Source organism: Populus trichocarpa, chromosome 5 (genome assembly GCF_000002775.5).
Source record: "Populus trichocarpa isolate Nisqually-1 chromosome 5, P.trichocarpa_v4.1, whole genome shotgun sequence".
Classification (NCBI taxonomy): Eukaryota; Viridiplantae; Streptophyta; class Magnoliopsida; order Malpighiales; family Salicaceae; genus Populus; species Populus trichocarpa.
In genome coordinates, this window is record NC_037289.2 from 21,542,687 (window position 1) to 21,568,902 (window position 26,216).

The window sequence follows — 26,216 nt, forward strand, 5'->3', positions numbered from 1 at the left end:
TTCCTTACAATGTCATATATCACTTGGTAAGAATAGTATTTGATTCCTCATTCTTATTTTTTATCTCTTTTTTTCTTATTTTTTTTATGTTTTGATTTTATTGGATTAGCCCTCAATATATCACTTAGCTTAGATCAATTGGGGAGTCGGCTCATGGTGTACTGGACTCTCGTTAAAATTTCTTCTTGTATTGGACTTGGCTTGGAGCTGAATTTGAGCTGACAGAAAATATCGTGCAGCTGTTTTCAATGAGCTTGTTTGGGCTTGATCCACCCATTTTGATGTAGTATGAACCCACCAAAAAATACTCTCGGCTATTTTAATAAATACTGGAGAATGAAGTATCTTCTTATGGGCTAGTGCCCCCATGTAGTAAAACAGATATTATGCAGGCCTCTAGGATCACATCATGCCCCAGCCATGAAAAAATAAATAAATAAACAAACATAATCTAAGCATTTATATTTATTTTTTTAACAAATTGCTCGAGAAAAACTATCACTGTCAAAACGAGAAGCAGAGTTAGTTATTGACCGCGACGACATCAGAGTTTAAATTCATTCTTTCTGTGGTGCTCAGGCTATGCTTCCTTTGCCTGATGCTATGTTTGCAAGCTTAGGGTCTGTTTATTTTGTGTTTCTAATTGTTTTCGTGTATGTTTTTAACTATGTTTTTTATATGTTTTGAAAAACAATGTTTGTGTTTTTTAGTGTTTTTCAATAATTTTAATGTGATTATATTAAAAATTAAAAAATTCTAAATAAAAATCATTCTAATATATTTTTAAATAAAAAATACCTTTAAAATATATTATACAACGAATGCGCATTATTTTTCTTAGGATCTCAATCTGTGAACGCATTAATTTAGATTTGGTACGCGAAAATTAGCCGAAAGATACTCTTGCTGTTCAAAACTAAGAGGAAATATACAAGTAATCCTCAAAACAATTACACTCGCTAGCCCAAGCCAACTGTCTTGCCCATCAATAATCTCTCTTTTCTGGGTTCTCCATGATGCCTCCACTGCTAAAATTACTCTGTTCTATAGTTTTGGTGCAGTTATTTATTACGGGATTGAAAACCCTGAACTAACCACACCTAGAATACTTAAAGAAGATAGACAAATATTAGGCTCGAGATCTGGTTTCATTGATGAGCCGGTGCTAGGTAAGAGACCTCGTGAGGGACAAAACCACATGTACAGTATGGAGAGACCTATTTGCCATCGCTATATTCCCAGGAATTACAAGTTGAACCATAATATAATCATATTTATGGAGAAACAAGTCATCATCAGTGGCATCTGTAACTTTCACTGAATCTTCTGTGGCCCATCCTCGTCCTTGAAAACACCATATTAATTGCGCGGGGAACGGAGGACAAAAATCAAGATTCCCTTGTGCAGTCTGTGTAAAACAGTTTTTACTTTTTTAATCGACAAAATTTGGCCACTTGTTAATCCACTAGTTGTCTTGATGCGAAGATTCTTCCAGATTAAAGAAATATGAGAAACAGGAGTCCTGTGCTTGCTTACAAGACGGATCTACCTTCGTCTTACTCCTCCTGTAAAAGACAACGGTTAGCGGCCGATAAATTAGTTTATATTTTAACATTAGACAGGATTTGACCCGTTCCCAACCTAATAGTCCCCTTGTCTTGATTGATTACCTCTGCAAAACAATGAGTGGACATAATATTAATTGTCTGTGCAAGAACGTGGTTTATTAGAGTTAATTTGGAAGATTAAAGCAAGTTTTAGCTGAAAAAGAAAGTGGGATAAGCATGCAAGAAAGGTTTAACAAAACTAATTTCAATCTTACACGTGAAGTCTTCAAAATTAATCCAAAGGTTACAGCTTTTCTTCCACGTTGCAGCTAACTTTTTTGTTTCAGTAGAGAAGAAAGTACGGAAAAGGAAAGGAAGAAAACGGGTCTAACGAAATTTTTAGAATTTATGTAACAGGTGATGGATATCAATTCGTCATCCAACAAAAACAAAGCTTCACTATAGAGTGAAAAACGTAATCTCATCAAATTTACATTTGATAGAACAAGCCCTCCAAGTCCCTCGGATTAATTGAAAGCTTCTATCCCCAACCAACTATCAAAGAGTGAATTATAGACATCTAGTTCACGAGCACTTGCAATTACCATTAAAAAAAATGAAAGAGAGAGAGAGAGATGGAGTAAAAAGAAAAGGTAGGACAAGTACCTCGCCTTTACTTGTAATCATGCACTGCCTGCATTCCAAAAAAAACCCAATTTCGGGGGAAAAAAACAAATTTTCTAATCTAGAACCCGAAAACAATACTAACAAATCGAAAAAAAAAGTTTCCAGCTTAATAAATACAAGAACCAAAAGCAAGATGGTGGTGAGGGGATAAGGTGTTATAATAGAAGACAAAAGGAGGCTCAATTTTGTTCCCCCACACACATATATATTGCTAAATTAAAGGTAACAAGATTAGACAATCATTTTCCGACAGAAACCACATACTACATTACATGCACTGCCGCGAAATCCCACAGCTACCGGAGGAAAAATCCTCTCCCCGGCGGCCAGCATCTTCTGGCATTTGTGATGACAAAAGACTAACAAGAAGATCAGCAAAAGCTCCAACAATGAACTTGTGGCTACTCTTAGGATTAAGATCAAGATAACACGATAGTAGCTCGTGCAAATACTCCCAATTAGCGTTGACGTCCACCAAGTCACGTGCCTCCACCATCTCTTGCATGGATCGCCGGAAGTCCATGTACGGGTCCGGTGAGTAGGTGGGGACAGCAACACTGTCTTTAACGGTTGGGGATTTTAATAACTGGGGATGAGTACTATTATTACAACTATCAACCAACAAAGACTTGTCATTGGAGGGATTCGTTGTCAGACCATTGCTGTCAGATTGCGGGGCTACTAGATTGTCTGATGAGTCTGAGGAAGTGACGATGGACGGTGTGGATTCAATAATGGAGTTGGAGCGGCCAGGGGAGGAGAAGAAGAAGCGCTGAGAGGCGCAGACGGTAGCGAAGTCAGGTTCAGAGGAGGAGGAGGAGCTGGAAGAAGTGGAGGAGGAGGCGGAATCAATGGTGGGGTCATAGAGGGAATTATAGTTTTTTATGAGGAATGTATGGCTGTGATCATCTGGGGTTAGTAGGGTAGTGGGGGATTGATCATGGGGTGGTAGTGGACGTCTGATCTTAGTGAAGCATAGATTGAGGTTTCTTCCTATTGTGCCTGCCATTATTTTGTTTCTGTGATTGTGCAGGAAAGAAAGAGAGGAGTGTGAAGGTGAATCAAAGGAAAAGAAACGATAACAAAATGGGGGGTTGAGCAGTCTTTTAATTGTGATGGAGAGGAGGGTCCATCATGGTTAATGCCTTGATGGCGCATGGTGTAATTAGTCTTTTGTATTTTTAGTTCAGCGGCGACCAGACAGAAGTAAAAGACTGTAAATGTGGACCTTTTATATAGCATGAGTTTTGGAGTCCTTAAAGCAGTGTTTTATTTCTCGAATTTAATGGCGCTCATATTTTGTTCGCCCACAACGTATGAGTAGCTAAGCTTTCCTGTTCATATTAACATTATTATTTTAATATAAACATTAATATTAACAAACAAAATTTTAAAAAGATGGTGTTTTTATCGTACATAATCTCACAAAATACTATTTATTAAAACAATATATTTTAATTTATTTTTTCTCTTCTAATTTTATCCTTCACCATTTAATTTATTAGGGATCGAACTTTATAATTTGTTACGGTTTGTTTTTTATTTAGTCATTCTAATCTTATGTCGGTATTGGGTTTAGCTGGTTACCCTGGTTGAATTTAGTTTTTTTTTTAATTGATATATTTTTTAAAAATTTCATCCTCTAATATTGGGTTGATTAATTAGAAATTAGATTTCATGATTTGTTTTAATTTTTTTTCAACAAGATTATCTCGGTCTCATGACTCAAGTCACAAGTTAACTCAATTAGACTCTGGTCACTTTATTTTGACTCGTTTTAAGATTAAATTTTTTCTAATTTCATCCTTCAATAATGAGTTTATGGAGAATTGAACTTCATAATTTTATCTCAATTTTCTTTTTATTGAGTTATCCAGCCTCATGACTCGAGTTACGAGTTTGGCATGTTAACCCAAGTTAACTCGGATTGTTTTTTTTTGTTTATTTTTTATGAGGTTATCTCGATCTTATAACATGAGTCATGGGTTTTGTAGAATAACCCTGGTTAACTGTGGTAATTTTTTTGTGTCCTACTATTCATTGCAATAATTTTTTTTCTTTGTTTTTTTTTTATAAAAAATTATGTTTATTTCTTTAGTTTCATCCTTCAACATTTGTTTTATTCGAGATTAGGCTTCATTATTTGTTGCAGTTTGCTTTCTATGTGGTTATTATAGTCTCATGACTCGTGTCGTAGGTTTAGTAAATTAACCCGGTGGACTCGAGTTTTTTTTTTTTAATTTTCTCCTTCAACATTGTGTTGATTAGGAATTAGACTTTATGGTCTGTTTCAGTTTGATGTCTACGAAGTCATCCTAGTATCATGACTCGGGTTATGGGTTTTGCGGGTTAACCTGGTAGACTCGGTTTGTTTTATTATGTCATATTTTTCTATTAATAATTTTTCAATTTTATCCTTCAACAATGAATTTATTGGGAATTAAGCTTCGTAATTTATTATGATTTTTTTTCTATGGGGTTATCTCAATCTCATGATTCAGGTAGCAAGTTTGACAGATTAATTTAACTTAAGGGTTGACCAAACTAAGAGGTCAGGTCCCGGGTCACATAGGTTAACCCGAGAAAATAAAAAAAATATATGTTTGAAGTTTTTAATATCCTACTTGAAAAAGTTAAGAAATAATCTATATGTATGTAAGCTATAAAAAATGTGAGGCGTGAAGTATATTATAATTATCTCACATCGAAAAGTTAAGAAACAACACATGTATATGTAGGCTATATATAGTTATCTCACATCAAAAAATTAAGAAACAATTCATATAGATGTATGCTATAAAAAAGGTATGTGAGGCATGAAGTGTAATATAGTTATCCCACAATGAAAAGTTAAGAAACAATCAATGTGAATGTAAGCTATGTATAGTTATCTCACATTAAAAAATTAAGAAACAGTCCATATGGATGTAGGTTACAAAAATAAATGTGATGCATGAAGTGTATTATAGTTATCCTACATCAAAAAGTTAAGAAACAATCCATGCAAAAATAGGTTATATATAGTTATCTCACATCAAAAAGTTAAGAAACAATTTATATGGAAGTAAACTATAAGACAAGATGTGTGGCTACGTATTCATAAATTAGTTTTATATTTTTGGGTTTGTTAAAAAAAATCCAGCCTCACCTGGGTTATGTTGGGTCACCCAGGTTTTGGATTGACCTGGTTGGTCACCCGAATTTGACCTAGATAATTGCATATTTGGATTTTTTTTGGGTTGAAACCCTATCAAGACCCCGTGTCCTGCGTCAACCTGACTAGCCGGACCAAGTTATATAATTATGCTCGTAACAATAGACTTGTAATAGCAAGCTTGCATTTTCTATTATAACAACAACAACAATTGTTTTATAGTTCAATCAAGTTTACAGGATCTTTAAAATATATTATCAAGTACTTGATAACAGTAAATTTGTAATTCAATATGCTTGTAATTTTCATTTTAATCAATAGGCTTGTAGTTTTCATTAAAAAAAAAAAAAAACATGTTCTCTTGAATTAAGAACATCTTCATGATTAATTCAAAGTCATTTTAGTTGAGATAGATAACAAAAAAAAAAAAAAAACAAAATATATACTTATTATTATTTATAAATAATAAACTAGCTGCTCCTATACACGGTTCTCAGTCTTGAACAAGCATATGTTAGGATAATCAATTAACTGCCGAGCTCGCAAGGTTACTTGGAAGGAATTATGCGTCGATGATCACATTCTAACAAAAAAACATTATCAGAAGATGATAGTAAAATTACTATTTATAGGACACAAGAACCTGTGAGTAGAATGTGAAAGAAAAAAGACGACAGAAGATAGACTTAGGTGTGATCATATATCATGCTCTTAAAGCATAGGGTTACATGCAAATAAGTTTATATATATATATATATATAATGGAATTAGAGAAAATTATGCAGACATACTGGCATATTTGCCTTACAAATGATGTTGGTGAAGAATCATATCCTTACAACAACTTGTCATTTTTGTCACCATTAAAAGGAGGGAGGTTACTTGGATGGCCAAGCAATCGCCATCCAGCTACCTCAATAAATGCAGGATGGGATGTTGATTTCTCCGATGACATGAGCGCGTAAGAGTTAAGGATTTCTTGTGGAAGCGAGCGATTTTGCAAGTCTTGTTGTGTTACAAGGAAGCTGCACATGCATGCACACCGGCAGAGGTGGAGATCAAAGTCTTCCTTTTGTTTTATTTCTTGGTTCTCTGCACCGTCAATAAACAGATTAATTCAACTCTGGGAGCTGGATGATTGGTTTTTACCATTTTTATTATCATGAAGTGGACGAGTGGTCACAATCAGTCCACTGATTATCACATAAGAAAACGATGTACGGTTATGATCACTTCATAAGATTACACAATCAGGCCCCGTCCTGGAGGCTGTGCTTTTGGGTCCCATAATTACCCTGCTTGTTTCAGTGTCTATCACGTTTTAATAATTTGACTTTTGGAGTCAAATCCGATCCCTGGATTCCCTTTCACAAGTAAATTTCTTCTCAATGTAACCTTACTGGACAAGCTAATTAGCTACTCTCAGTTTCATCAGCGAGGAGGATTAGGTATTGCAGTTGAAAGAGTGTTCCTCTCAGCCTTGACCTTGAGTTTAAAGAACCCCTTGTACATTGCCAGAGATATATGTGTGAAGCCATGTAGATATCTCCAATCGTTCCAGGCACTAGATTGATTGTGATAATCCTGAGGATCATAGTTTAACTGACCAGGTTTTAAATTTGATTTTTAGAGATTATCAATTCGAGTGCTACAAATCTTAGAGTTATTAGAGATTTACCTGATCATTAACTTCAAGATCTTAAAAAACTAGTTAAGTGCACATAAACGAACCTGAACACCCACTATTAAAAAATAAAAAAAAAAGTACTAGATAGTCATATATGCCTATGCATTATGTAAATCCTACTAATTACCTTCCTTTAATTAGCCGACTGGTCTATTTTGTGATCCCCACGTTTAGTACCAAAAGGTATTTTCCAAGCTATCACATCTGGAAAAATTTCAATCTAGCATAGTCACGAATGTATTGCATGCATAACCTATTGATACACACATATACTTGTGTATTACATGGTGGCCTATGGATACATGCATACACTACATTCGTAATATTGCCTGAATTGAAAAATAAATTAATGAAAAATATCTTTTAATTAAAGAAAAACACAAGACTCCAAGAGGGGGGAGTGTTCTTCTCTTTTTAACTCGGGAAAACACTTTCTATTTTGCACGCACGTTATTATTATTATTTATGTTTATATATTTGCTATTTTATTAAATTATTTTGGAATTTACTGTTCATCATCAATCTTTGTATAGTAAAAATGCTCTGTGAAGGCTTGCTAACGGTGAGTCCCCGCACTGTGACCCACGTGTTTGCCGATGTAGAGGTACCGAGCAACGACTATGAGCAAATCCCTGGCTTTGCTTCCTAGTCCTCGACTTATGAAGCAGTGCCCACCATGCACTAGCAAGTTTCATTTCATAATTGGAATGTTGTTCAGTGCCAGCTCATTAGCACGCATGTGACCGTACCACCATAGCCTGATTGTTAATTTCTAGTTAATTTAAAAAATTTAAATTATTTTCTTAGAATTCACTTTTCCTAATAAATTCACTTTTCAATAAACAAACATAACCTAAAAAAAACCATGTTTTAAAGTCACAACAATACTAAACAGGTATTAAATTGTGCTAAAAAAACTAACATTAAAATAATTATTAATTTTAAAACCGGATATAAATTAAAACCATTAAGACTGGTTTTAGTTTTTTATATATATATTTTTTATAATAAAAGTATTCAACTAGCTTGTAAGTAAACCAAAACTAAGTTTTTCTTGAGAAGGTAGACCTGTTTGGGATTATGATAGTGGTTGCGATTTAAAGTATTTTTCACTTAAAAATATATCAAAATAATATTTTTTTAATTTTTTAAAAATTATTTTTAAGATTAGTATATCAAAATAATTAAAATATAAAAAATAATTAAAATTCAAGGGAAAAAACGTGTTACCAAATAGTTTCTTAAAATAGCATTCTCTTACATCTGACTTATTGCATTTAAATCAATTTACCTCAAAGTTTGAACATGAAAAGTTAAGGAAACTTTCTTTAACTACTAGGCTAATCATTTTAAGTTGTTTTAGTCAAATATAAGCTATCGAATTAAAAACCAATGCATGGTGAGATTTGAAATATAACCGATCATGAAAAAAATCTATATATATTATTGAACACGCCAAACTTGACATTTAATAAATTATAAGAAGATAAATAGCTCAGCAATTAATTAGTCCACTTTTTTGAGAAATTAAACTTATATTTTCACCTGCTTCATCCAATTCTTGAATTAGAAGTTTGGGATTCTCTTCATTTTGGGCAACAAATCTTGCAGCTTCACCAAAAAGAGGGGATTGGCCATTACTTTCTTGCTAGATTCCCTTATGAGGATAAACTTTTCCACCAAGTCAGGATCTTGAGAGAGAAACATCTATAGCTAGGTTAAAATTCCACAGTCAGGTAAGCTACAAGGATGGTCCAGCTGACTCTACAACGACAGGTACACCAAGCACATGCGTGGTTTCAGAGCATTTTATACATGGGCGACCTGTCCAACTTACACTTTTCTTGTGTACGTTCCATGCCTCCTTAGCCCCCTATTCGAGTAAACTTGTGCATCAATCATATCACAGATCGATGAGGGTAAACGTAGTATTCCCTCTAAATCCTTGAAGCAACCACCACACTCGAAGCTTTTTACAGTAATGTTTTTGCTGTCTCGAATTCATTTGAAAGTGCATCTAGGAATGATTCTCTTTTAGCAGCATCGATCTTTGACGTTGATAAAAAAACTTCCCGTTCAAACTCTTTACTTCTTGCACTGTCTTCTTCAGATTTTTAATTTCATGATCTGTTTCTGGTGTAAAATCAGACAATTTAATGTGACTAGATTAATTCCTACCAGATAAGTACTAAAACATTAATTAGCTTGTGTAAAATGGTTGCATGTGCACGAGCGGACTATCTTGCTGCCATTCTTCATTTTTTTTTCTAGAATATTCATAGTAGCCCTCGTTGGTTTTAGTAGTTTAACTTTTTCCTACTTTCAGGACATTTGCCTCCTATATTTCTGGTAACTTGTTCATCTATATGTTCTTGGCATATATCTAAATATTTTGGGCAGATTACGCCATGCATATGCGATATTTTTGTTCCAAATAATTCGTTTTTTCGACCTGCTAACACAAGAGTAGTTGTATATATCATCTGTGAGACGTGCGGAGCGAAGATTCCAGCAGGAAAACTCACTTTCTTGGAGCAGCAAAGTGAGAGCTGGTAACCACAAAACATTTTATAATCAGAAGTTGCTCCCTTGAAAGAATGGTTGCTTTATATCCACGAGAAGGACCGGCCAGCCAATATTTAACCACTGCCAGAAAACAGAAGTCTTTTGTGAAAAATCAAAATCGATCGTCTCTCTGATCAGTAGCTATAAGAAATCGGATAATTTTTTGTCGACGAATAACAGCCTGTACACAAGACTTTATTCGTGCTTTCCTTTTCCAAAATTTCTTCATTTACCCAAAACCAGCTTCAAAATCGGTGGTCCCCTGTCTGAATAGACATTTCCTGCTATCTTTTGCATGGAGGATACTTAAGTTTATTACAAAACTCCCAGCCAAAACGGAAAAGATGGACGTATGATAAATTCTTACATGATTTGCTAAGATGAAAGATGGACGTATGATAAATTCTTACATGATTTGCTAAGATGAATAAAAAAATATTTTCTCCATTAATTTTCCACTCTCTTTCGTTGCTGATATTACAAAACTCCCACCCAAATCTTTTGATTTGTTAATATTAAAAATAAATTTTAAAAAATAAAAATACAATTATTTTAATATATTTTTAAATAAATAAAACTTTAAAAAACAACTTTTACTGAAATTTAAAAAAAAATAAGAGATTACTGACAAATTAAGTTGGGTAGCAGCATAATGCATGTGGTGGCCAAAAAAAAATAGGTACACCCAGAAACATAATGACAGTACTATTATATTAATATGGTGATTAAGTAGCTAGTGTTGTTGATTTGAATATCAGAGATTAAGAGAATTAATCAAAACTCGTGCCTACGGGGGTTTCTGTTCGTCTGATCTAATTTCTTAATACAGCTGCTAGAACCATTGTACAGTAGAGAGGACAGTATCATTGACCCCTTGTTTAATTATAAAGAAAGTTAGTTCTCATGATCACAGTTCTCAAACGTGTCTGTGTTGTGTAAAAGAAAGAGACAAGAAGATCATATGACACACTGCCAATTCAGAGCATCTTCAGCCGCAGATCTTAGAAGTGAGCTGTATGCATAGGAATTGTATCTTTGGATGGATACTCTGCCCGTATAAGCCACCCGTAGCTCTACAGTACTCCAAGTTACCGAAACTTCCTCCGACCTCTGCTGTACAGCCAATCAAGCACCGCTGAATTATTGAATGCCAAAGTCTCCAATCATTATCTCGCAACAAAATAATTATTCCGGCTTTTCCAGATTTATTAAACATCAATTTGACTCTTTCAAGTTGCTGCAAAAGACATTTGTTGTTACATCGAAATCGGTTTTAATGTCTCTTATATATAATGTTAATATAACAAAGAAAGTAATTAATCATACATCCAGTGTAAGAAATAGTTTGCTATTAATTTTTATTATTGTTATTAACATGGATGTCCGGGTCAGTTTGCACGTACCTTAACTAATCTCACGGACCTTAAAATTAACGACTATTTAAGTCTCTAGTGGTCATCATATTAGCAACCACAGAACTCGAACCTGAGATTTATGGAAAAACATACCCTTTAATTCTGAATTTTTACCACTAAACCACCTACTAAATGATTGCTATTAATTATTTTCCTTGCAATGTGTTTGTAAGTGCCTATTTATCGTTTTGATTGTTCTGTAAGACAATTCAAAAAATTCTATTTTTTTCTTACCTAAAATATATCATATATCTCATTCCACTATTTCCATCAAATTATATTAAAAAAATATCAAATTAAAATAAATGATTGTATATCTTATCATTTGTATCGATGGACATGAATCCAAAAACTAAATATAAAGTCGATGAGTAATATTTATATCAATCAAATAGTACATTAATAATACGGAAAGTGAATAAGTTAGTTTTTAATAATATGCAAATTGCAATTCCCAAATGGGCTGAGCCCAAATATTGGATCCATGTGGATGGGTATGCCATACATCAAAGCCCAATGCTCAAACCCAACCGGAAGACATAGTCAATCTCTGTGTCTACTTCGTATAGAGAAGGTTCATCCCACCCTGTCATGTCTTCTTGCTTGGTAAATGAGTAATATTTTTATTAAACTCAACTTGCTTGGTAAATGTTAAAATCTTATAATTTGATTCCTTTTACAGTTTGAATTTAAAATTAAACTGTATAAAAATTAATTTATGTAACTTAGTTAACTTGACAAGTTTAAATGTATCCCGATTAATCTGTAAAAAAATTTTAAGAAAATAACAAGATTAATATAAAAAATTTCAGATTCAATTTTTTGCCAAATGTCATTCCATGGACTTGACAAATTCAAAAACATCCTGATCTACCAGTATAAAAAATTCTATGAACAAAATTGAAAAGAAAAAAATTATGAAATTAATACAAAAAACTCTTGACATGACTCCTTACTTAACACGAGTTTAAAATTAAACCATGTAAAAATTATCTTGACGTGGTTCAATCAACTTAGTTGATCCAAAAACAACGCAGTTAACTGTTAAAAAAATTAAAGATGAAATAAAAATGAAAAAGAGGGGGGAATGGTAAAAAAAGAAGAGAATAAGAAAAGAACTAGAATTGAAAAAAGAAAAAAAAAAGAATAGCTTCACTTTCATATTAGACAAGACTTTTAGTATAGATGTAATGCCCTTTTATTGCATTTTCCATTTTTTATTATTTCAAACTTTTAACTAAAATGAAGGAATGGGTGTAGTTTATATATATATATATATATATATATATATATATATATATATATATATATATATATTTGTCGGTGTTAAAAAAAATACCATATATTATGTTTCTTTACAAAAAGACTATGATGACTAGAAACCAAATAGAAATTACAACATTGTAGTTTCTGCCTCCCATGTTATGAATACATGATTCTTTTTGAATACGAAGGATGTGGGTAATTCATGTCATCTTGACCATATTGGACAAATGCAATTTCTCATGGAAGGCAATTTGTAGTATTTCCTATTTAAAAAACAAACCAAGCCTAATCAGCCTTTCCTTGTAGAGTAAAGCTAGATCTATTGTGGATTGATACAATGTAATATGATGATTTTGCTCTTTATAATTATAAGAAAATGGTTGAGTCTTGAGGAGTAAAAATATATTTTTATGGGGTTTATTTAACATTACTAACTTGTTCGGGGTGGTTTGTCCATTTAAAAACAAAAATTATAACATATGGGGTAAGGGGCATTAATGGTTTCTTCAAAAAATTTTTCTAATAATGCAATTATTTAACTACCATTACAATTTTGTTTTTCTTTAACTCGTGTCCATTGGTGTTTTCATCATTTTTCCTTAGGATTTTCTAGAATTGTCAATTGGAATTAGGGGTAATTACTTAACGTTGTTGGAGCGTGTGACAAGTGAAAGGAACCCATGTCCTTTAAGCAGCACCTGCAGGCTCCTCCTTCAACCATTAAACACTATCTTTTGTGGTGGCGCGGTATACCAAGAGCTTTCCAATGGTGACACGTGTGACAACAAAAGAAGGATGACGTGGTTCTAGTGGATTTTCTTCTTCTTCTCTCCCTTTTCTCTCTCCTCTCTTAGGCAAAGTACACAAGCTTCCTTCCATTTGTTTTCTTTACACAACATGGTCCTCGTCCTTTTGATTTCCATCTATTTTGTTTTTTTTTTATCTTTTCCAAGTTATCTTTTGTTACCAATTTCAACCACATCATTTGATTTCATTTAGTTTTTGTTTTAAATTTGATCCTCAATCTTATGATTTTTATCAATTTGTTTTTTTTATCTTTTGTAGGTTGGTTTTTTTGTTTTCAATTTCAAACCTCGTCATTTATTTAATTAGTTTTATATTAAATATGATCCTTATTTTGTAATTGTTGTTTATTTTATTTTTATCCTTTTTCTAATTCATTTTTTTTATTTCATCCCTCAATATTAGGGGTTGCAATTTAATATGAACCCAATGGATGTCGCTTCGACCCAACCTAACTCGCCCCGAACGGGTTGGTGTTTTTTGGATGATTACCTTACCCAATGAGTAATTAGTAGGGTATGAATATTATAAAAACATACTTGAAACTCGTGTGAACCCAACCTAAAATATATATTTATATTATACAAATAGATTTATAAAATATTTATATTTTTTTAATGCAATGTTATATATACATGTCTTAATATTGGCATGAAACACGCACACACACTTTAATAATATAAATATATTATTTATAGTTCAGTAACTTGACACACACACACTTCAAATTTATATATTAATTAATTTGTTTCTTGTTTAATAATAAATAGTTTTTAGATAATAGATATTCATAGGGGTAAATAATCTCATCCCTCAATATTAGGGATGCTAATTTAATCTGAATTCGATGTATATTGATTATAACATCCTTAATATTCAAGCACTATTTTTCCATGTAATAAATCCAAAAACAGAGTAATTTTTTTTATCATGGTTTGAAATTTGAAAATCTACTAAAATTTTGGCAGAGTCTTTTTTTTACTGAAAAATCTCAAGTTATCGACTAAATACCTATTACACTTTAATATTCAGTCAATTCACATTATATTCATTGTCTAATCATCTTATACTCATCACATCATAACTCAACACATTCATCACATGTCAATATGGTTCAATTGAATCACTCGCACAATATTTGAAACATGTATTATATAATTTAAATCAAGAATTACTTAACCACTACATTCAAAATTTAATGCAAGCATCATCATAGTAAAATCTACATTACATAAATAGATTTAATAAATATTTAAGTCTAACATAAAATCCTAAAATAATAATTACAAGAAAATATTTAACATATATGTTATTATCCAAAAAAACTACACAAAATATGTCATTTATATTCTTATAAAACACAAAATGCAAGAGCTCCATAATGTACTAATCTCAATGAAGCTGCAAGGATCCTAAAATTTATTTTATATCACAGTTAATTAATTAATTAATATAGCATAAGGTTTTTCAATCTAATTTAATCAATTCATGGAATAACTAAATTATACACACCAACTAGGGACTAGGTTAATAATTAACTTAATTCCTCTTCTTGCTAATTACAATAGTCCTGTGATCATCCAAGGGATTTTTCTTTAACCCGAACCAGGGCTATAAACCCTCATTCAGGGTGACATTCATGCTACCCAAAAATAAGGTATTAAACCCATTCAGAGTGTCTAGTTTCACAACTCGGAACAGGGCATTAGTCCTCAAACTAATGAACTGGTCATCCAGCCCAAAACAGGGCATTAGTTCTTATACTAAAAACTAATCATTCGACCCAGAACATATCATAAGCTCTTCATTCAAGAACTAATCATCTAACTCATAACAATTCACCGATCAAAAATTATTTTCAATATCAGCACATTAAAATAACAAAAGATATAAAAAAATCATTTTTTTTAACAAAAACCTGAGTTGAAATGCAATTTATTTTATATTTCATAAGTTCTTAAATTTATTTTTCAAGGTGTTTTTTACTTGGAAATGCACCAAAATAATATATATTTTTTATTTTTAAAAATTATTTTTGATATTAATACATTAAAATAATTTGAAAAACAAAAAATATTTAAAATAAAAAAAATCTTAAATTGTTTTAAAAAAAATGCAAAAACAATATGTAACTCACTTCCGACAAGGCACCAACTAGCCTTTTTATCCCTATCATTTGTTCCTTATGCTGACGGACCACCTCTCATGTATGCTTTTGCGGGTCCCAACAAATGCGCTCTTTTCATTTACAAATCTAATCTGCCCCCGTGACCACGTCTTCTCCTCCACACGAAGCGCAAATATATTATTGGAATGACTCAACATCGATTGATATTATCCAGGCTAAAATGATCAAAATATCCTTTATTCAGGAGTGGGTTTATTTATTTTACTTTGAATAACAAAAGGGATTTTGCAAATTCTCGGCATTTTAATGAGGCAACGCGTCTCATCTTTTTCTTTTTTTCTTTTTAGATCTTATTTGTTTTTACAGCAAAAGTATTTTTTTTAAAAAAATTGAGTTTTTTATTTAAAATTATTTTTTAATATTTTTAATATTTTAATATTAAAAATTAATTTTAAAAATAAAAAATATCATCTTTATATATTTTTAAATAAAAATTACTTTAAAAAATATCAAAGAACCATCTCAACCCAATAACTTAAGCTGTTAGGTAAGGTCCCAGGATATGATTTATATTATTCTCTAACACACATGCTCAAGTGAAAGCTCTTTAGACTTGAAACTTGCACAGATCCACATCACCTTGTACTTAATTTTTATCAAATAAATAAAAATTGTGAGATTCGAACTCGTGACCGCTTGGTCATTAAAGCTTTGATACCATTTCACAGAATCATCTCAACCCAATAGAAACTGTTATGTAAGATACCAGAATATAATTTATATTATTTTCTAACCCAAAAAAATAATATCATCATAATACTAAACACGCTATTAATCATCTAATACTGAGTTTTCGAATGGGTAAAGTGATTAAGTTAGCAATAGTTATTCAGTTAAAGACTAAATAATCCAAAATGTCATTCTCGTAAATAAGATGAAAAACCAGGCCTTCTTACTTACAGTTGTGCCTGCTCGCTCTTCTCTCTCTCTCTCATAGAGGAAGAAAGTGAGTAGGTGTGTAAATAACTGTAGAGTCATTTCGGATCCCCATCGATTCTTCCTCCTTCCTTCCTCCTTGATTGACCCTTCGTGATCTCTCTCTTACACTCACACAAACTCTCATGGTATTTTAACTATACAGAAAACAGAACCCTAATTTACCACGCTAATAATCAGTCTCCTTCACTGCTGAGGTAATTTACTCTGTCTTCTTTCACTTTATTGTGAAAAATGGATATTATGGTGGAGTTGTTGTCTTTTTCGAGTTTCGATTTTTTTTCTGATGTGATTTATACTGTGCTTTTACAGTTTGGTGAAGGGTTTTTTTGAGATCCTTGCTTCTAGCTGGGAGAGGATCTGATCTGATCAGGTTTTGAATCACTAGAGTCTTGTTTTTATTGTAAGCTGGCTCTGGATCTGTTGATGCTTGATTTGGATTTATCATGGAGGAGATCTAGAACTTTCACTCTGATTTTGCTTCAGTTTTAACCCTAAAAGTTTTCATTTTAGTTTTATTTTGTTAGAATTCGGTTTTGGCTGAAAGGGTACAGTAGTTGAATCGGTATTTTTGCACGGTATGGAGACTCTTGTTGTTGTGGCTGAACACAGGAATCAGTATTATAGCGGAGTTGAACCACACGGGCCTGCTAAATTCGGGGCTTCTCCTTCTAAGCACTTTAGGGATATCAATTGCAGGACTTTTCAATCCGGGGCGGGATTACTTCCAACCCCATTTCAGACTTCCACTACTCCTGTAACCAAAAGCACCACCCTTGCTCCTGCTTCTCACTCTCCAAAAACACCATCACCAGCTGTCAAGTTTCATTCCAATTCTCATTCTGTTGACAATGGTCGCTTGAAGACTGCTTCAAAAAGCTCTCCTATAACTTTTAATGTTAAGATTTCTAGAAAGGAAACATCTTTTAATGAGGCGATAGGTTTTGTGAATGGGAATTTACCGTTCTCGGAGCTTTGGGCTGGTCCTGCTTATTCGAACTCTCCACCACCGAGTTCTTTGCCGATTCCTAAGTTTTCAATGAGGCCACCAAAGCGAACCGTGTCACTGGATTTACCTGTGTCTGATGATGCTGATTTTGATGTGCAACCAACTGCCAAGTCTGCACCGGCTTCCCCCTCAAGGGAGCATAGCCCTTCTATAAGAGATTTGCTTCTTAGTGCTGACTCCGCGACGAAGACTTTGCGTCGCATTCTCAACCTTGATGTGGCAGGCGAGTGAAGTTTAAGGGGCGTTTTGCTCCTGTAAATAGCGAATTCAGTGGTAGATGTATATAGATGAATAAATTAGCCAGGAGTGTCAGTTGGGTTGAGTTTCTTTAGCTTCTGGTAGTGGTGGTGGTGGTGATACAACAAGCAGTCATGGCTTGGTAGGTCAATAATCTTCAGATGTTACACTGAGAAACTTATATGTGACCTGGAGTAGTATTTTGGTAGCAAGGCAGGCAGGCCAGGTACATGGCTTTATAGCTAAGATGGGGCAAGACTATGTGAAACGGATGGAAGCTGACTCCAATACATTCAGGAAGCAGAGGGGAAGTTATAATGAAGTTGTAGTGAAGGTCATTTTTTCAGGAGCATGTGACTACTTGCAAGTTTCTATTCTATGATCTATCATACCCTTGCGAAGCTCTTTGCATAATCTCCTTGTGGGATTGTTTATTCGCTCTACTTAAGTTCTTGAGAAGAATTTAGGCTTATAACATCAGATGCTATGTATATACTGCATTATAACTTGGTTAGTCTTACAATTCCATAGGTTTCTGTCTTATTGGCGTATCCTGACTTTCTTTTCTTGGTTTCAATTCCGGCGCCCTCTTCTAGCTTCACTTTCTGATTGCTAACATTAATTAGCCTGTTAGTTTCCTAGTTTAGTGCTGCCTCAATTGGCACCCTAGATGATCCGTTCTCTTGTAATAGTTTACTTGCCTCATCACTTCCAATAATCAATGCCAGCTCTTATATATATTCACCATTTCTTTTCCTTCTTCTTTAGGCAGCACTAACTCCATGCACAACCTTTCTTCTTTAGGTAGCTCTAACTCCTTGCACACCCTGCACGGGTGTTGTTTCTCCTTGGCCATCTTTTCTGTTTTTTAAGAGGGAAAAGTGGGAAGGGGAAGTGAAAGTATTTGTTAGTGTTTTCTGCTCCTTTAGTCTGTCAAGGTCAATCCTATCCATGTTGCTCTGTCATGTTGGAAGCCTATCAGTTTCTTGTTATTTTGAACAGTAATAGGGCCCCCTCTTTGTCTTTCATGAAGTGTATATTCCTCGGAGATTGTTGACCATGCCAAGCTATTTGCAAGGTACTAGTTTACCAGTCTTCACCTTGATTGTTTATTAAATATTAATTGATTGTTACTGATGTTTACTCAACATGTGTTCCAGGGAGCTGCTTGTCCAGGAACATTTCAGGAAGCTGCTGTTATAGTAGGATATGCTCTTGATAGATGTAGTCCTAAAAGTACGTCTTATCACGATTCATCCATATGTGGTTTCTATTTCTTGTCACTCTCGTCACTGAGATTATAGTGCAATATCTGTCTTACTGTTTGTCTTTTGTACCAGGAGTCCTCTTGAGTAGTCGAGTTATGTGTATTGGTGAACCGATGTAATTTTACAACAACATTCTATGTCTGGTGAACCGATGTGTAATTTTACAACAACATTCTATGTCTGGTCTTTAGAGGTTTTCAGTGTTCTGTCTTTTCACTTTTTTTTTAAAGTTTATTGCATCTTTCTTTTTTACTTTTGGATGGATGAAGCTGTTTGTCGTTATCAGTATTACATTATAGATATTGGGTGGTACAATGTGATTAGTTGGATGCTGTTGCATTAGATTTCCCCAACCTGAACTAGAATCAATTGCGGTCAGCATGGTTTGATTGGATTTGTATATTGATTCTACAGTCCGAACTAACCAGGAGCTTGGCATCTTCTTTTTTGCAATGTGCATCTATAATCTCCTTTCTGGTTTTTTGGGACATTTTCTATCGGTGGTGTATTTATCTGCCCCTGTAAAATAATATTTCTCATTGAGTTCATCCACAGAGAGGATATTCCGATACCTCAGGTTTCGCTGTAGGAACATCAGTTAGTTTTTATAGTCGGTCATTGTTGTGTGTATTTTAATAGTGACTATTGGTCCATATCTGAACCCCAAATAATTTAAGAGGTGTGTGAGAATAAACTAGTTTTGTTCAAAACCATGATCAACCCTATGCTACTTCCTACTGAACCCTTTGATTTGAAGAAGAAGACAAACACTTCGGGGACATGCTTTTAAGATATTGTTTATGGACCCCTGCATGATATTGCGACGAGGTTTCTAAATTTCTGGTTCGTTTGTTGGGTGCACAGGATGATTGTTGAGAGAACTGATGAACTAGTTCATCCACTATAGTAAAGCGTGAATTAGTGTCTGGATGGAAATGGTTAACTAGTTCTTTTACATTGTGTAAGATGGGATTTACGTGGTCAACAGAAATTCAGAGAGGCTTTCATGAGAGTTTGTCGTGCATGAGAATGTGTTGATGTAGACCTGCAGGCTAGATTTTCCTAAGAATGTGAACGCAAAATATAAAGCTTAATTTGCAGTGTGGAAAAAAAGAGGAGGTTTTCATGATAATGCGCATGCCATTCATAGCCATGCATCACACTTGCAACATCAGCCTGGGAAGTTTCCCGCATATAGTTTTCTCTAGTCACAGGCTTTTCCTTTTTTACTTCTTTGAAATCTTTCCTTTTACCATTTTCTTCATGAGACGAGGTATTGTCAGTAACATCAATGGTTATGTTCATGTTGAAATCTTAAATGTTGCGAGACTGCAGCGAATCTGTTGGGTGCTACTCTCCTCTCCCATCAAGGCCAAAATAATTATCAAGGTTGATGTGAGCTACAGTAAAGTACAGCTGCCATTGATTGTTGGCAGCCTGCTCACAGTCCATTGAATATCAGGAGAAATTTTATGTATTCGACAAGTAACAGTGACATTATGTTAGTTAATTTCTATATTTATTTTTAAAAAATAAATACAACTAAAAAAGAAAAAAATTAGGTAGAAATATTATTATTATATTTTATGGGTCATGGATTTTATCTTCTTTTTTTTTTGTGTATGTTTTTTTCTAGAGGTGGCAGTTCAGCTTTCCTCCATGTTTCTTTTACTGAATTTTTTTTTTTTACTGCACTAAGAGAGATCTAATCGATTTCTTTTATCTGGAAGGGTGTGAATTTTTTTTTTCAATCCCCTTGTTGCTAGAGGGCTGAAACCTTTAGTTCGGAGGCATTAGGAGCCCGGGCCCATTTCACAACAGGGCAAGCAAGTCGCACAGGTTCGGTCCACAACCGGACAATTTAAAGGCTTACCACAATTAGTTGTTAGGAGCTTTTGCTCTTTGTTTTTACTGGGCTTGCTCTAAAGGAAACTGTATTATGGTCCCATAATATCCTTTACCATTTCAACGAATTTCTTTCACGTCCACGGTCATGTTTGCTCCATATTTTATACAGAAAACTAGATAATTAACTCGCATTGTGTTATGGGTCGGGTCAAGTTTTCTTTTAATATAAATAAAATGTTCAAATATTATTGATGTTTTTAAGTAAAAAACATCTATATAGAGATTGATTTGATATGATCTGGTTGATTTTTTGGTTTTAAAAGCAAACCAGATAACCTGTAAAAATATATCTTGACTCAAAATATTTCAAGATGATATTTTTTATTTAATATATATTAAGATAATAATATATTGGACCGATTGGGATCAGCTTAGGTTAACATGTCAAATCGGTGACCCGAGTTATAAGATTACGATAACCCCATGAAAAACAAATCAAAACAAAATATAAAACCTAATTTCCAATCAACCCAATGTTGAATGATGAAATTGAAAAAAAAATCAATTAAAAAAATGATCTAAAAAATTGTCAAATTAACAACTCGAGTCATAAAACCGAGATAATCTTATAGAAAGAAAATCAAAACAAATTATGAAGTTCAATTCTCAACTAGTTTAGTGTTGAGGGATGATATTAAAAAAAAAGAACAAGAAAAACTACTCAAGTCAATTCATCAAACTCATGACCTGGTTATGAGACCATGATAACCTCATAGAGAAAAAAAATTGAATTTATTTAACTCGAATTAACTTTTCAAATCCGTGACTTTAGTCATGAAACTGAGATATCCCTGTAGAAAGTGGATCAAAACAAATTATAAAACAAATTTCTAATTATTTATGTCAAGCTCAATGTTGAACGATGAAATTTATATATAAAAAATTAATTAAAAAATGACACAAAAAACAAGCAAAGTCAATATATGTTAATCCGTTAAACACTATTCATGAGTCATGAGTTTGAGATAATCTCATAAAAATCAAACCAAAATAAATCATGAAGTATAATTATTAAACAAACACAATATTAAATAATGAAATTAAAAAAAATTAATTAAAATATTTTTTAAAAATCAAACTAACTGGATTAACCTGTCAAACTCATAACTTGATTTAATTCTTAATTAACCTAATATTAAATGATAAAAATAAAAAAAAACTAAATAAAAAAATCCTTCATCCAATAAAATTAACCCGCTAAAATCATAAAAGTAAGATAATGAAAAAAGAAGGCAAGTATTTTTTTTTTCAGTGCCTAAAATCATAAAAGTAAGATAACTCATAACTTCTGTGGAAAGTATTGTTCATTCCCTCATATATTTTATTGTATTGTTAATTAATTGGAAATGCGTGAATGTTGTTAATTTATCCTCTCTCCTCCGTGGCGGAAAGAATCAGAATCCAGAAGCAGAAAGAGGGAGCTCGCTGTTTTAAGTTTAACTTGACTTGCTAATAAAGCCGAAAATTGAAAAGGAGTAAACTTGTAGGATTTTAACTTTTATGAGCTAGTTCGCCACGTCATCTTTGCTAAGCTATCGTAAAAGCATCATTTTTTTTTATAAAAAACAAAAGTCAATGGAATGAGTGTCGAGTTTTGACCGAGTTTTATTCTGAGTTACAGATAAACTAAGATTAGACTAGGTCACTCAATCTATTTCCCCTTAACCATGACCAATTTAGAGTCGGTTAATCAGGTCCCAAAATCGACCCGCAAGTCACATCCAACTTCTATAACCAGAAGTAAAAGTGTAAAACAAAGAAAATAATTAAGACATTGGATATACTTCAACTCTTGACCATCATTTATTGCTTGTCAGTCCATTATTTTTTATCTCGAGAAGAATATAATTAACCTTGATCAGGTACATAATCATCAATACAGAATTGTGACCAGTGTTGCATCGTTTTCTAGCTCGTAGACTCTTCCCAAGCAGGTGTTGTTCATTGTTGGAGTTTGGATTCTTAAACAGATACGCTTCTACAAGATTTACTAGTAAACTGCAAAATCTGTGACCAAAATAAACAAAAAGCTGCAAAATTCTCTCCTAAACTTCACCAGTTACAGGTGCACACAGTTTTATTTCTGGATCACTTGACAAGATGGCTAATTATCATTCTTGGCAAGGATTTGAAGCTTCGGACTCTACCAGTCATGTAAGAACGTATCCAAGTTCTGAACCACTACACATTTATTATTTCAATTGTTTGATTAATGAGGGTATTGGTTGGGAAAAAGGCCTGACTTTGTGTCTTCCAACTTGAAATAGTAAGTTTTGGATTAGATTAAACCTTCAATAGTAATAATAATGATTGCTCAGCCATGACAGACAAAAATTGGGACGAGCTGAAAGGATAAGGAACACGGAGGTTGAGAGTCTTCCTCCGTGAAATAGCTGGTGATCACCTCAGGAACTTCATTATATGCACGTTAGAGAGTAAAATAATAGAATATAAATAGTTGCAGACAGTTTTTCAATCACCATACAGGGCCAAAAGAGAAAGCTAAGCCTTCAAATTAATTAGTAATCACCTTGATAAACAACAAAATTCACTCTACAATATTACCTCACCGTCTCTTTATCTCTATGTGCAGATGAGAGGGTTGAGAGGGAAATGAAAAAAAGAAAAGGAAAAAGGAAAAGAAATAGCATCCACTCTTTGGTCCTACAATCAATCATTCTCAATTGAGGGTAATCAAGAATGGCAAAACTGACATGGTTTGCTAAGTCTTTTTTTTTTTTTTTTGAAAAAAAAGTTTTGAGAGTGCTGGGGCAGGACAAAATGTCAAGAACATTATTTTTGCAGAGTCTTCTTACTTCTCAAGCATCTACTTCATCCAACAACATTTCTTGGTAACGGCATTCCTGACTGCAAAAAGCTTTTTCACCTCTGCATTGCAAGGATAACAGACAATTAGGCCCATAGTGGTTTTGGGTCACAGATATTAAATGAGAAGAACAGTAAAAGCAGTTGTTTTTGGAGACTTGGGTCTTTTAAACTGAAAAGGGGGAGACATGTTGCATCTTTTAAAAAAGAAGGAAAATGGTCCAAACCTGTAGATGTAAATGTCATTTTTCTGTTCAAGATTCTTCTTGCAAGTGTAACAGAAGCTAAGGAAACTCCTGGGCACAGATTTGGACGTATCCGATAAGGAGCAATAATTCTCCACGATGCAGTTATCAAAGATATGAGTGGTCTTTGGATTAGGTCCATGAGTTATGACACATGTATAGTCTTCAGAGAGCTCCATTTCACTCATTGACATACAACCTGTGAACACCTGAGGAGAATCCTTTGCTTGGATGCCAGAATTGACTGAACCAGATGCTGATAATTGCGAGTTCATGGAGGTTTTAATTCCAAAGTCCCCTGGAGATTTAGGTGACTGAACTGGAGATAGTATAGAGTTTGGCGGTGGTGGGATTTGGACTCTGAGCTTGGTGCCAAACAAGACCGTTCCGTTACTGGGTTTAGAAAAATGGTTATCATTCTCTTTGACGGGTTTGATGTAGTTAGGTGTATCATCAATAAGTGCAACACCAATGCCCTTTGAGTCTGTTTTGTCCCATGAGTGTCTGTTCTCTGAGAAAACTTTCGGGGATTTAGGTTGGTTTATGTCATAAGAAAAGGGGGTTTTGAAAGGGAAGAGTGGTTTGGTAGTGTCAAGAATTGAAGTTGGACTCATCATAGGTTCAGCTTCCGGGAGAGCCTTGAAGGTGAAAGCTTTGAACCTTGGAGAACTGAGAAAAGATGTTGTCAGCTTTGTGTAATTCTGATTGGAGGGTGATTGAGTGCCGTGTTCAGTCATTAAAGTTTGCTTGCTGGTCACTGCTCTGGATCTATTCCTTAGCATAACTTCCTCGTATTAGATGTTGCTCAGCACCCCAAATTCACTGCAAAAAAGGAAAAGAAATTAAGATCAAGGAAGCAGTTTCCAATTTACCAACATGAAAATAATTGAGTTACTAGATATATAGAGAATAAGATCACTTCTCACCTAAACATTATTAGAGAGTTAAATACAATCCAAGAGATCACCAAAAATTGCTGCAAGTGATGATGGTCACAAGAACCACCTTCTGAGGCTCCAAAGAAGAACAAAAAGTTCAGTCCTCTTTTTTCGTCCAAAAAACTAATGCAAAAGCTTGCTATCTAACTATCCACAGTCCACACACAGAAACCAGAAAAAAGAAGGAAAAAAAACTGACACCGCACGCTCTATTGGGACTTGAAACTCCTAAATCTCTGTAGCCTCCATGACTGGTACACGCTAAAAAGACAAGTAAAAGAAAAACTGATGTTTTCCCTCCAACTCTTGTCTTTTGCCTTACCTTTTTTTATTTTATCTCAACTAGAACAAGAATCAATTCCCCATCATAATGAGTCGCATGCAAGCCACATGATCAGCAGCGGAAATGAAGAACAGCCCCAGTCATTTACAGAAAAGGCAGTGGTACTACTACTGTACTGTTTACTCAAAAACCAGGTTGTTTCAGGCAAGATGGTTAAAATCCGTTTTCCAAATCCCACATAAAGAAAAACAAGCAATCATCGCTATAAAGCAAAAATAAAGTGAGAAAAGCCACGACGTCCTCTCTACTTTCAACTATTCCGTTAGTGGGTTTTCATTCTTGGCATCAGTTTCGCTTTGTCACTTCCTCTTTACTCACTCTCAACCCCTGCTTGATGGCCACAAATTTGCAAACTTGCGAAGGCAAAGAGAGCTGTAAAAAAAAGTTAATTCACTTGGAAGACAACACAGCCTTATTGGATTCCCCTTTTAAAGAGAAAGAAGAAAGCTGAGAGAGAGAGATGATGAGAGGCGTGTTCAAGAGAATCGATGACTTATTACAATGTAGCCTCCTCACCTTACTAGCTAGGGACCCAATCTACAGTATTTTGCTATTCTGCAATTACTATTTCATAATTTTATAAGCCATTCTCTCTCTCTCTCTCTCTCTCTCTCTCTCTTGTAATTATACACACACACACACGTAGGCATATATATATATATATATATATGATTCTTGTCCTTTTGTTTTAAAATTCTTCATTTCACTCTCATGAGTTTATGGCATTTTTGTACGGGCTCAAGTCTCTTGCTTCATCTACAGTAAGTACTGCACGGTCATGAATGTAGAAATAAACGCCCTCACTCGAAGAAGGAGCCGATGACATCATGTTTCATAGTTTGTACACAGTACACTGAGCCATCTCCATGGCTTGTACTAACTTATTTTCTAATCTGAATTGGCAATTATTAGTGACATCATTGTCGAGGAAAAAAAAAAAGAAAACTGAATTGGTAATCAAGTTCTTCTAGTAATATTGACTTTGTACTCAGAATTATGCACTCGTCATTTTCATTTTTCCTTACAATGTTGATTCATGGCATGTTGCCCTTTTCTGATATTTCAACAAGAAGTTTCTCTTGTTCATATAGCGAACGCATCACCAAATAAAAACTCTTACCTTTGAGATTAATTTAGGGCTTTTTTTTTTGTATCATTGGTGTTTTCGTTTTTTATTTATTTTAAAAAACCAA

The 26,216-nt window shown here is 33.8% G+C and overlaps 3 protein-coding genes across 6 annotated transcripts; 1 reads left to right on the forward strand and 2 right to left on the reverse strand.

Annotated features, from left to right (window-relative positions):
• Positions 1 to 886: 886 nt before the first annotated feature.
• LOC7464842 (transcription repressor OFP16) lies at positions 887 to 3,442 on the reverse strand. Of its 3 annotated transcripts, none has more exons than XM_002307556.4 (2): positions 2,214 to 3,442; positions 887 to 1,672 (listed from the first exon to the last, which is right to left on the reverse strand). In XM_002307556.4, exon 1 carries the CDS (start codon positions 3,241 to 3,243, stop codon positions 2,503 to 2,505), a length of 741 nt encoding a protein of 246 aa, XP_002307592.1. In that variant the 5' UTR covers positions 3,244 to 3,442; the 3' UTR covers positions 887 to 1,672; positions 2,214 to 2,502. The 3 variants fall into 3 exon arrangements, with proteins under 3 accessions (XP_002307592.1, XP_052308745.1, XP_024456931.1); XM_052452785.1 differs by having other exon boundaries at positions 1,823 to 3,442; XM_024601163.2 differs by having other exon boundaries at positions 887 to 1,565; positions 1,642 to 3,442.
• Positions 3,443 to 16,240: 12,798 nt separating this feature from the next.
• LOC7464686 (uncharacterized) lies at positions 16,241 to 18,963 on the forward strand. Of its 2 annotated transcripts, XM_024601616.2 has the most exons (4): positions 16,241 to 16,446; positions 16,562 to 18,573; positions 18,656 to 18,731; positions 18,836 to 18,963. In XM_024601616.2, exon 2 carries the CDS (start codon positions 16,830 to 16,832, stop codon positions 17,487 to 17,489), a length of 660 nt encoding a protein of 219 aa, XP_024457384.1. In that variant the 5' UTR covers positions 16,241 to 16,446; positions 16,562 to 16,829; the 3' UTR covers positions 17,490 to 18,573; positions 18,656 to 18,731; positions 18,836 to 18,963. The 2 variants fall into 2 exon arrangements, with proteins under 2 accessions (XP_024457384.1, XP_002306781.1); XM_002306745.4 differs by having other exon boundaries at positions 18,656 to 18,963.
• A 4,194-nt stretch (positions 18,964 to 23,157) lies between these two features.
• LOC7464843 (FCS-Like Zinc finger 8) lies at positions 23,158 to 25,614 on the reverse strand. The gene is made up of 3 exons (XM_002307557.3): positions 24,669 to 25,614; positions 23,725 to 24,564; positions 23,158 to 23,560 (listed from the first exon to the last, which is right to left on the reverse strand). Exons 2-3 carry the CDS (start codon positions 24,522 to 24,524, stop codon positions 23,491 to 23,493), a joined length of 870 nt encoding a protein of 289 aa, XP_002307593.2. The 5' UTR covers positions 24,525 to 24,564; positions 24,669 to 25,614; the 3' UTR covers positions 23,158 to 23,490.
• Between the last annotated feature and the right edge of the window lie 602 nt (positions 25,615 to 26,216).

Coding starts and splice junctions, on each gene's coding strand:
- LOC7464842 (XM_002307556.4), bottom strand. CDS start 3,243: ATGGCAGGCACAATAGGAAGAAACCTCAATCTATGCTTCACTAAGATC.
- LOC7464686 (XM_002306745.4), top strand. CDS start 16,830: ATGGAGACTCTTGTTGTTGTGGCTGAACACAGGAATCAGTATTATAGC.
- LOC7464843 (XM_002307557.3), bottom strand. CDS start 24,524: ATGCTAAGGAATAGATCCAGAGCAGTGACCAGCAAGCAAACTTTAATG. Junction 23,561..23,724: donor AATGACATTTACATCTACAG/GTTTGGACCATT, acceptor CTTGCAATGCAG/AGGTGAAAAAGCTTTTTGCA.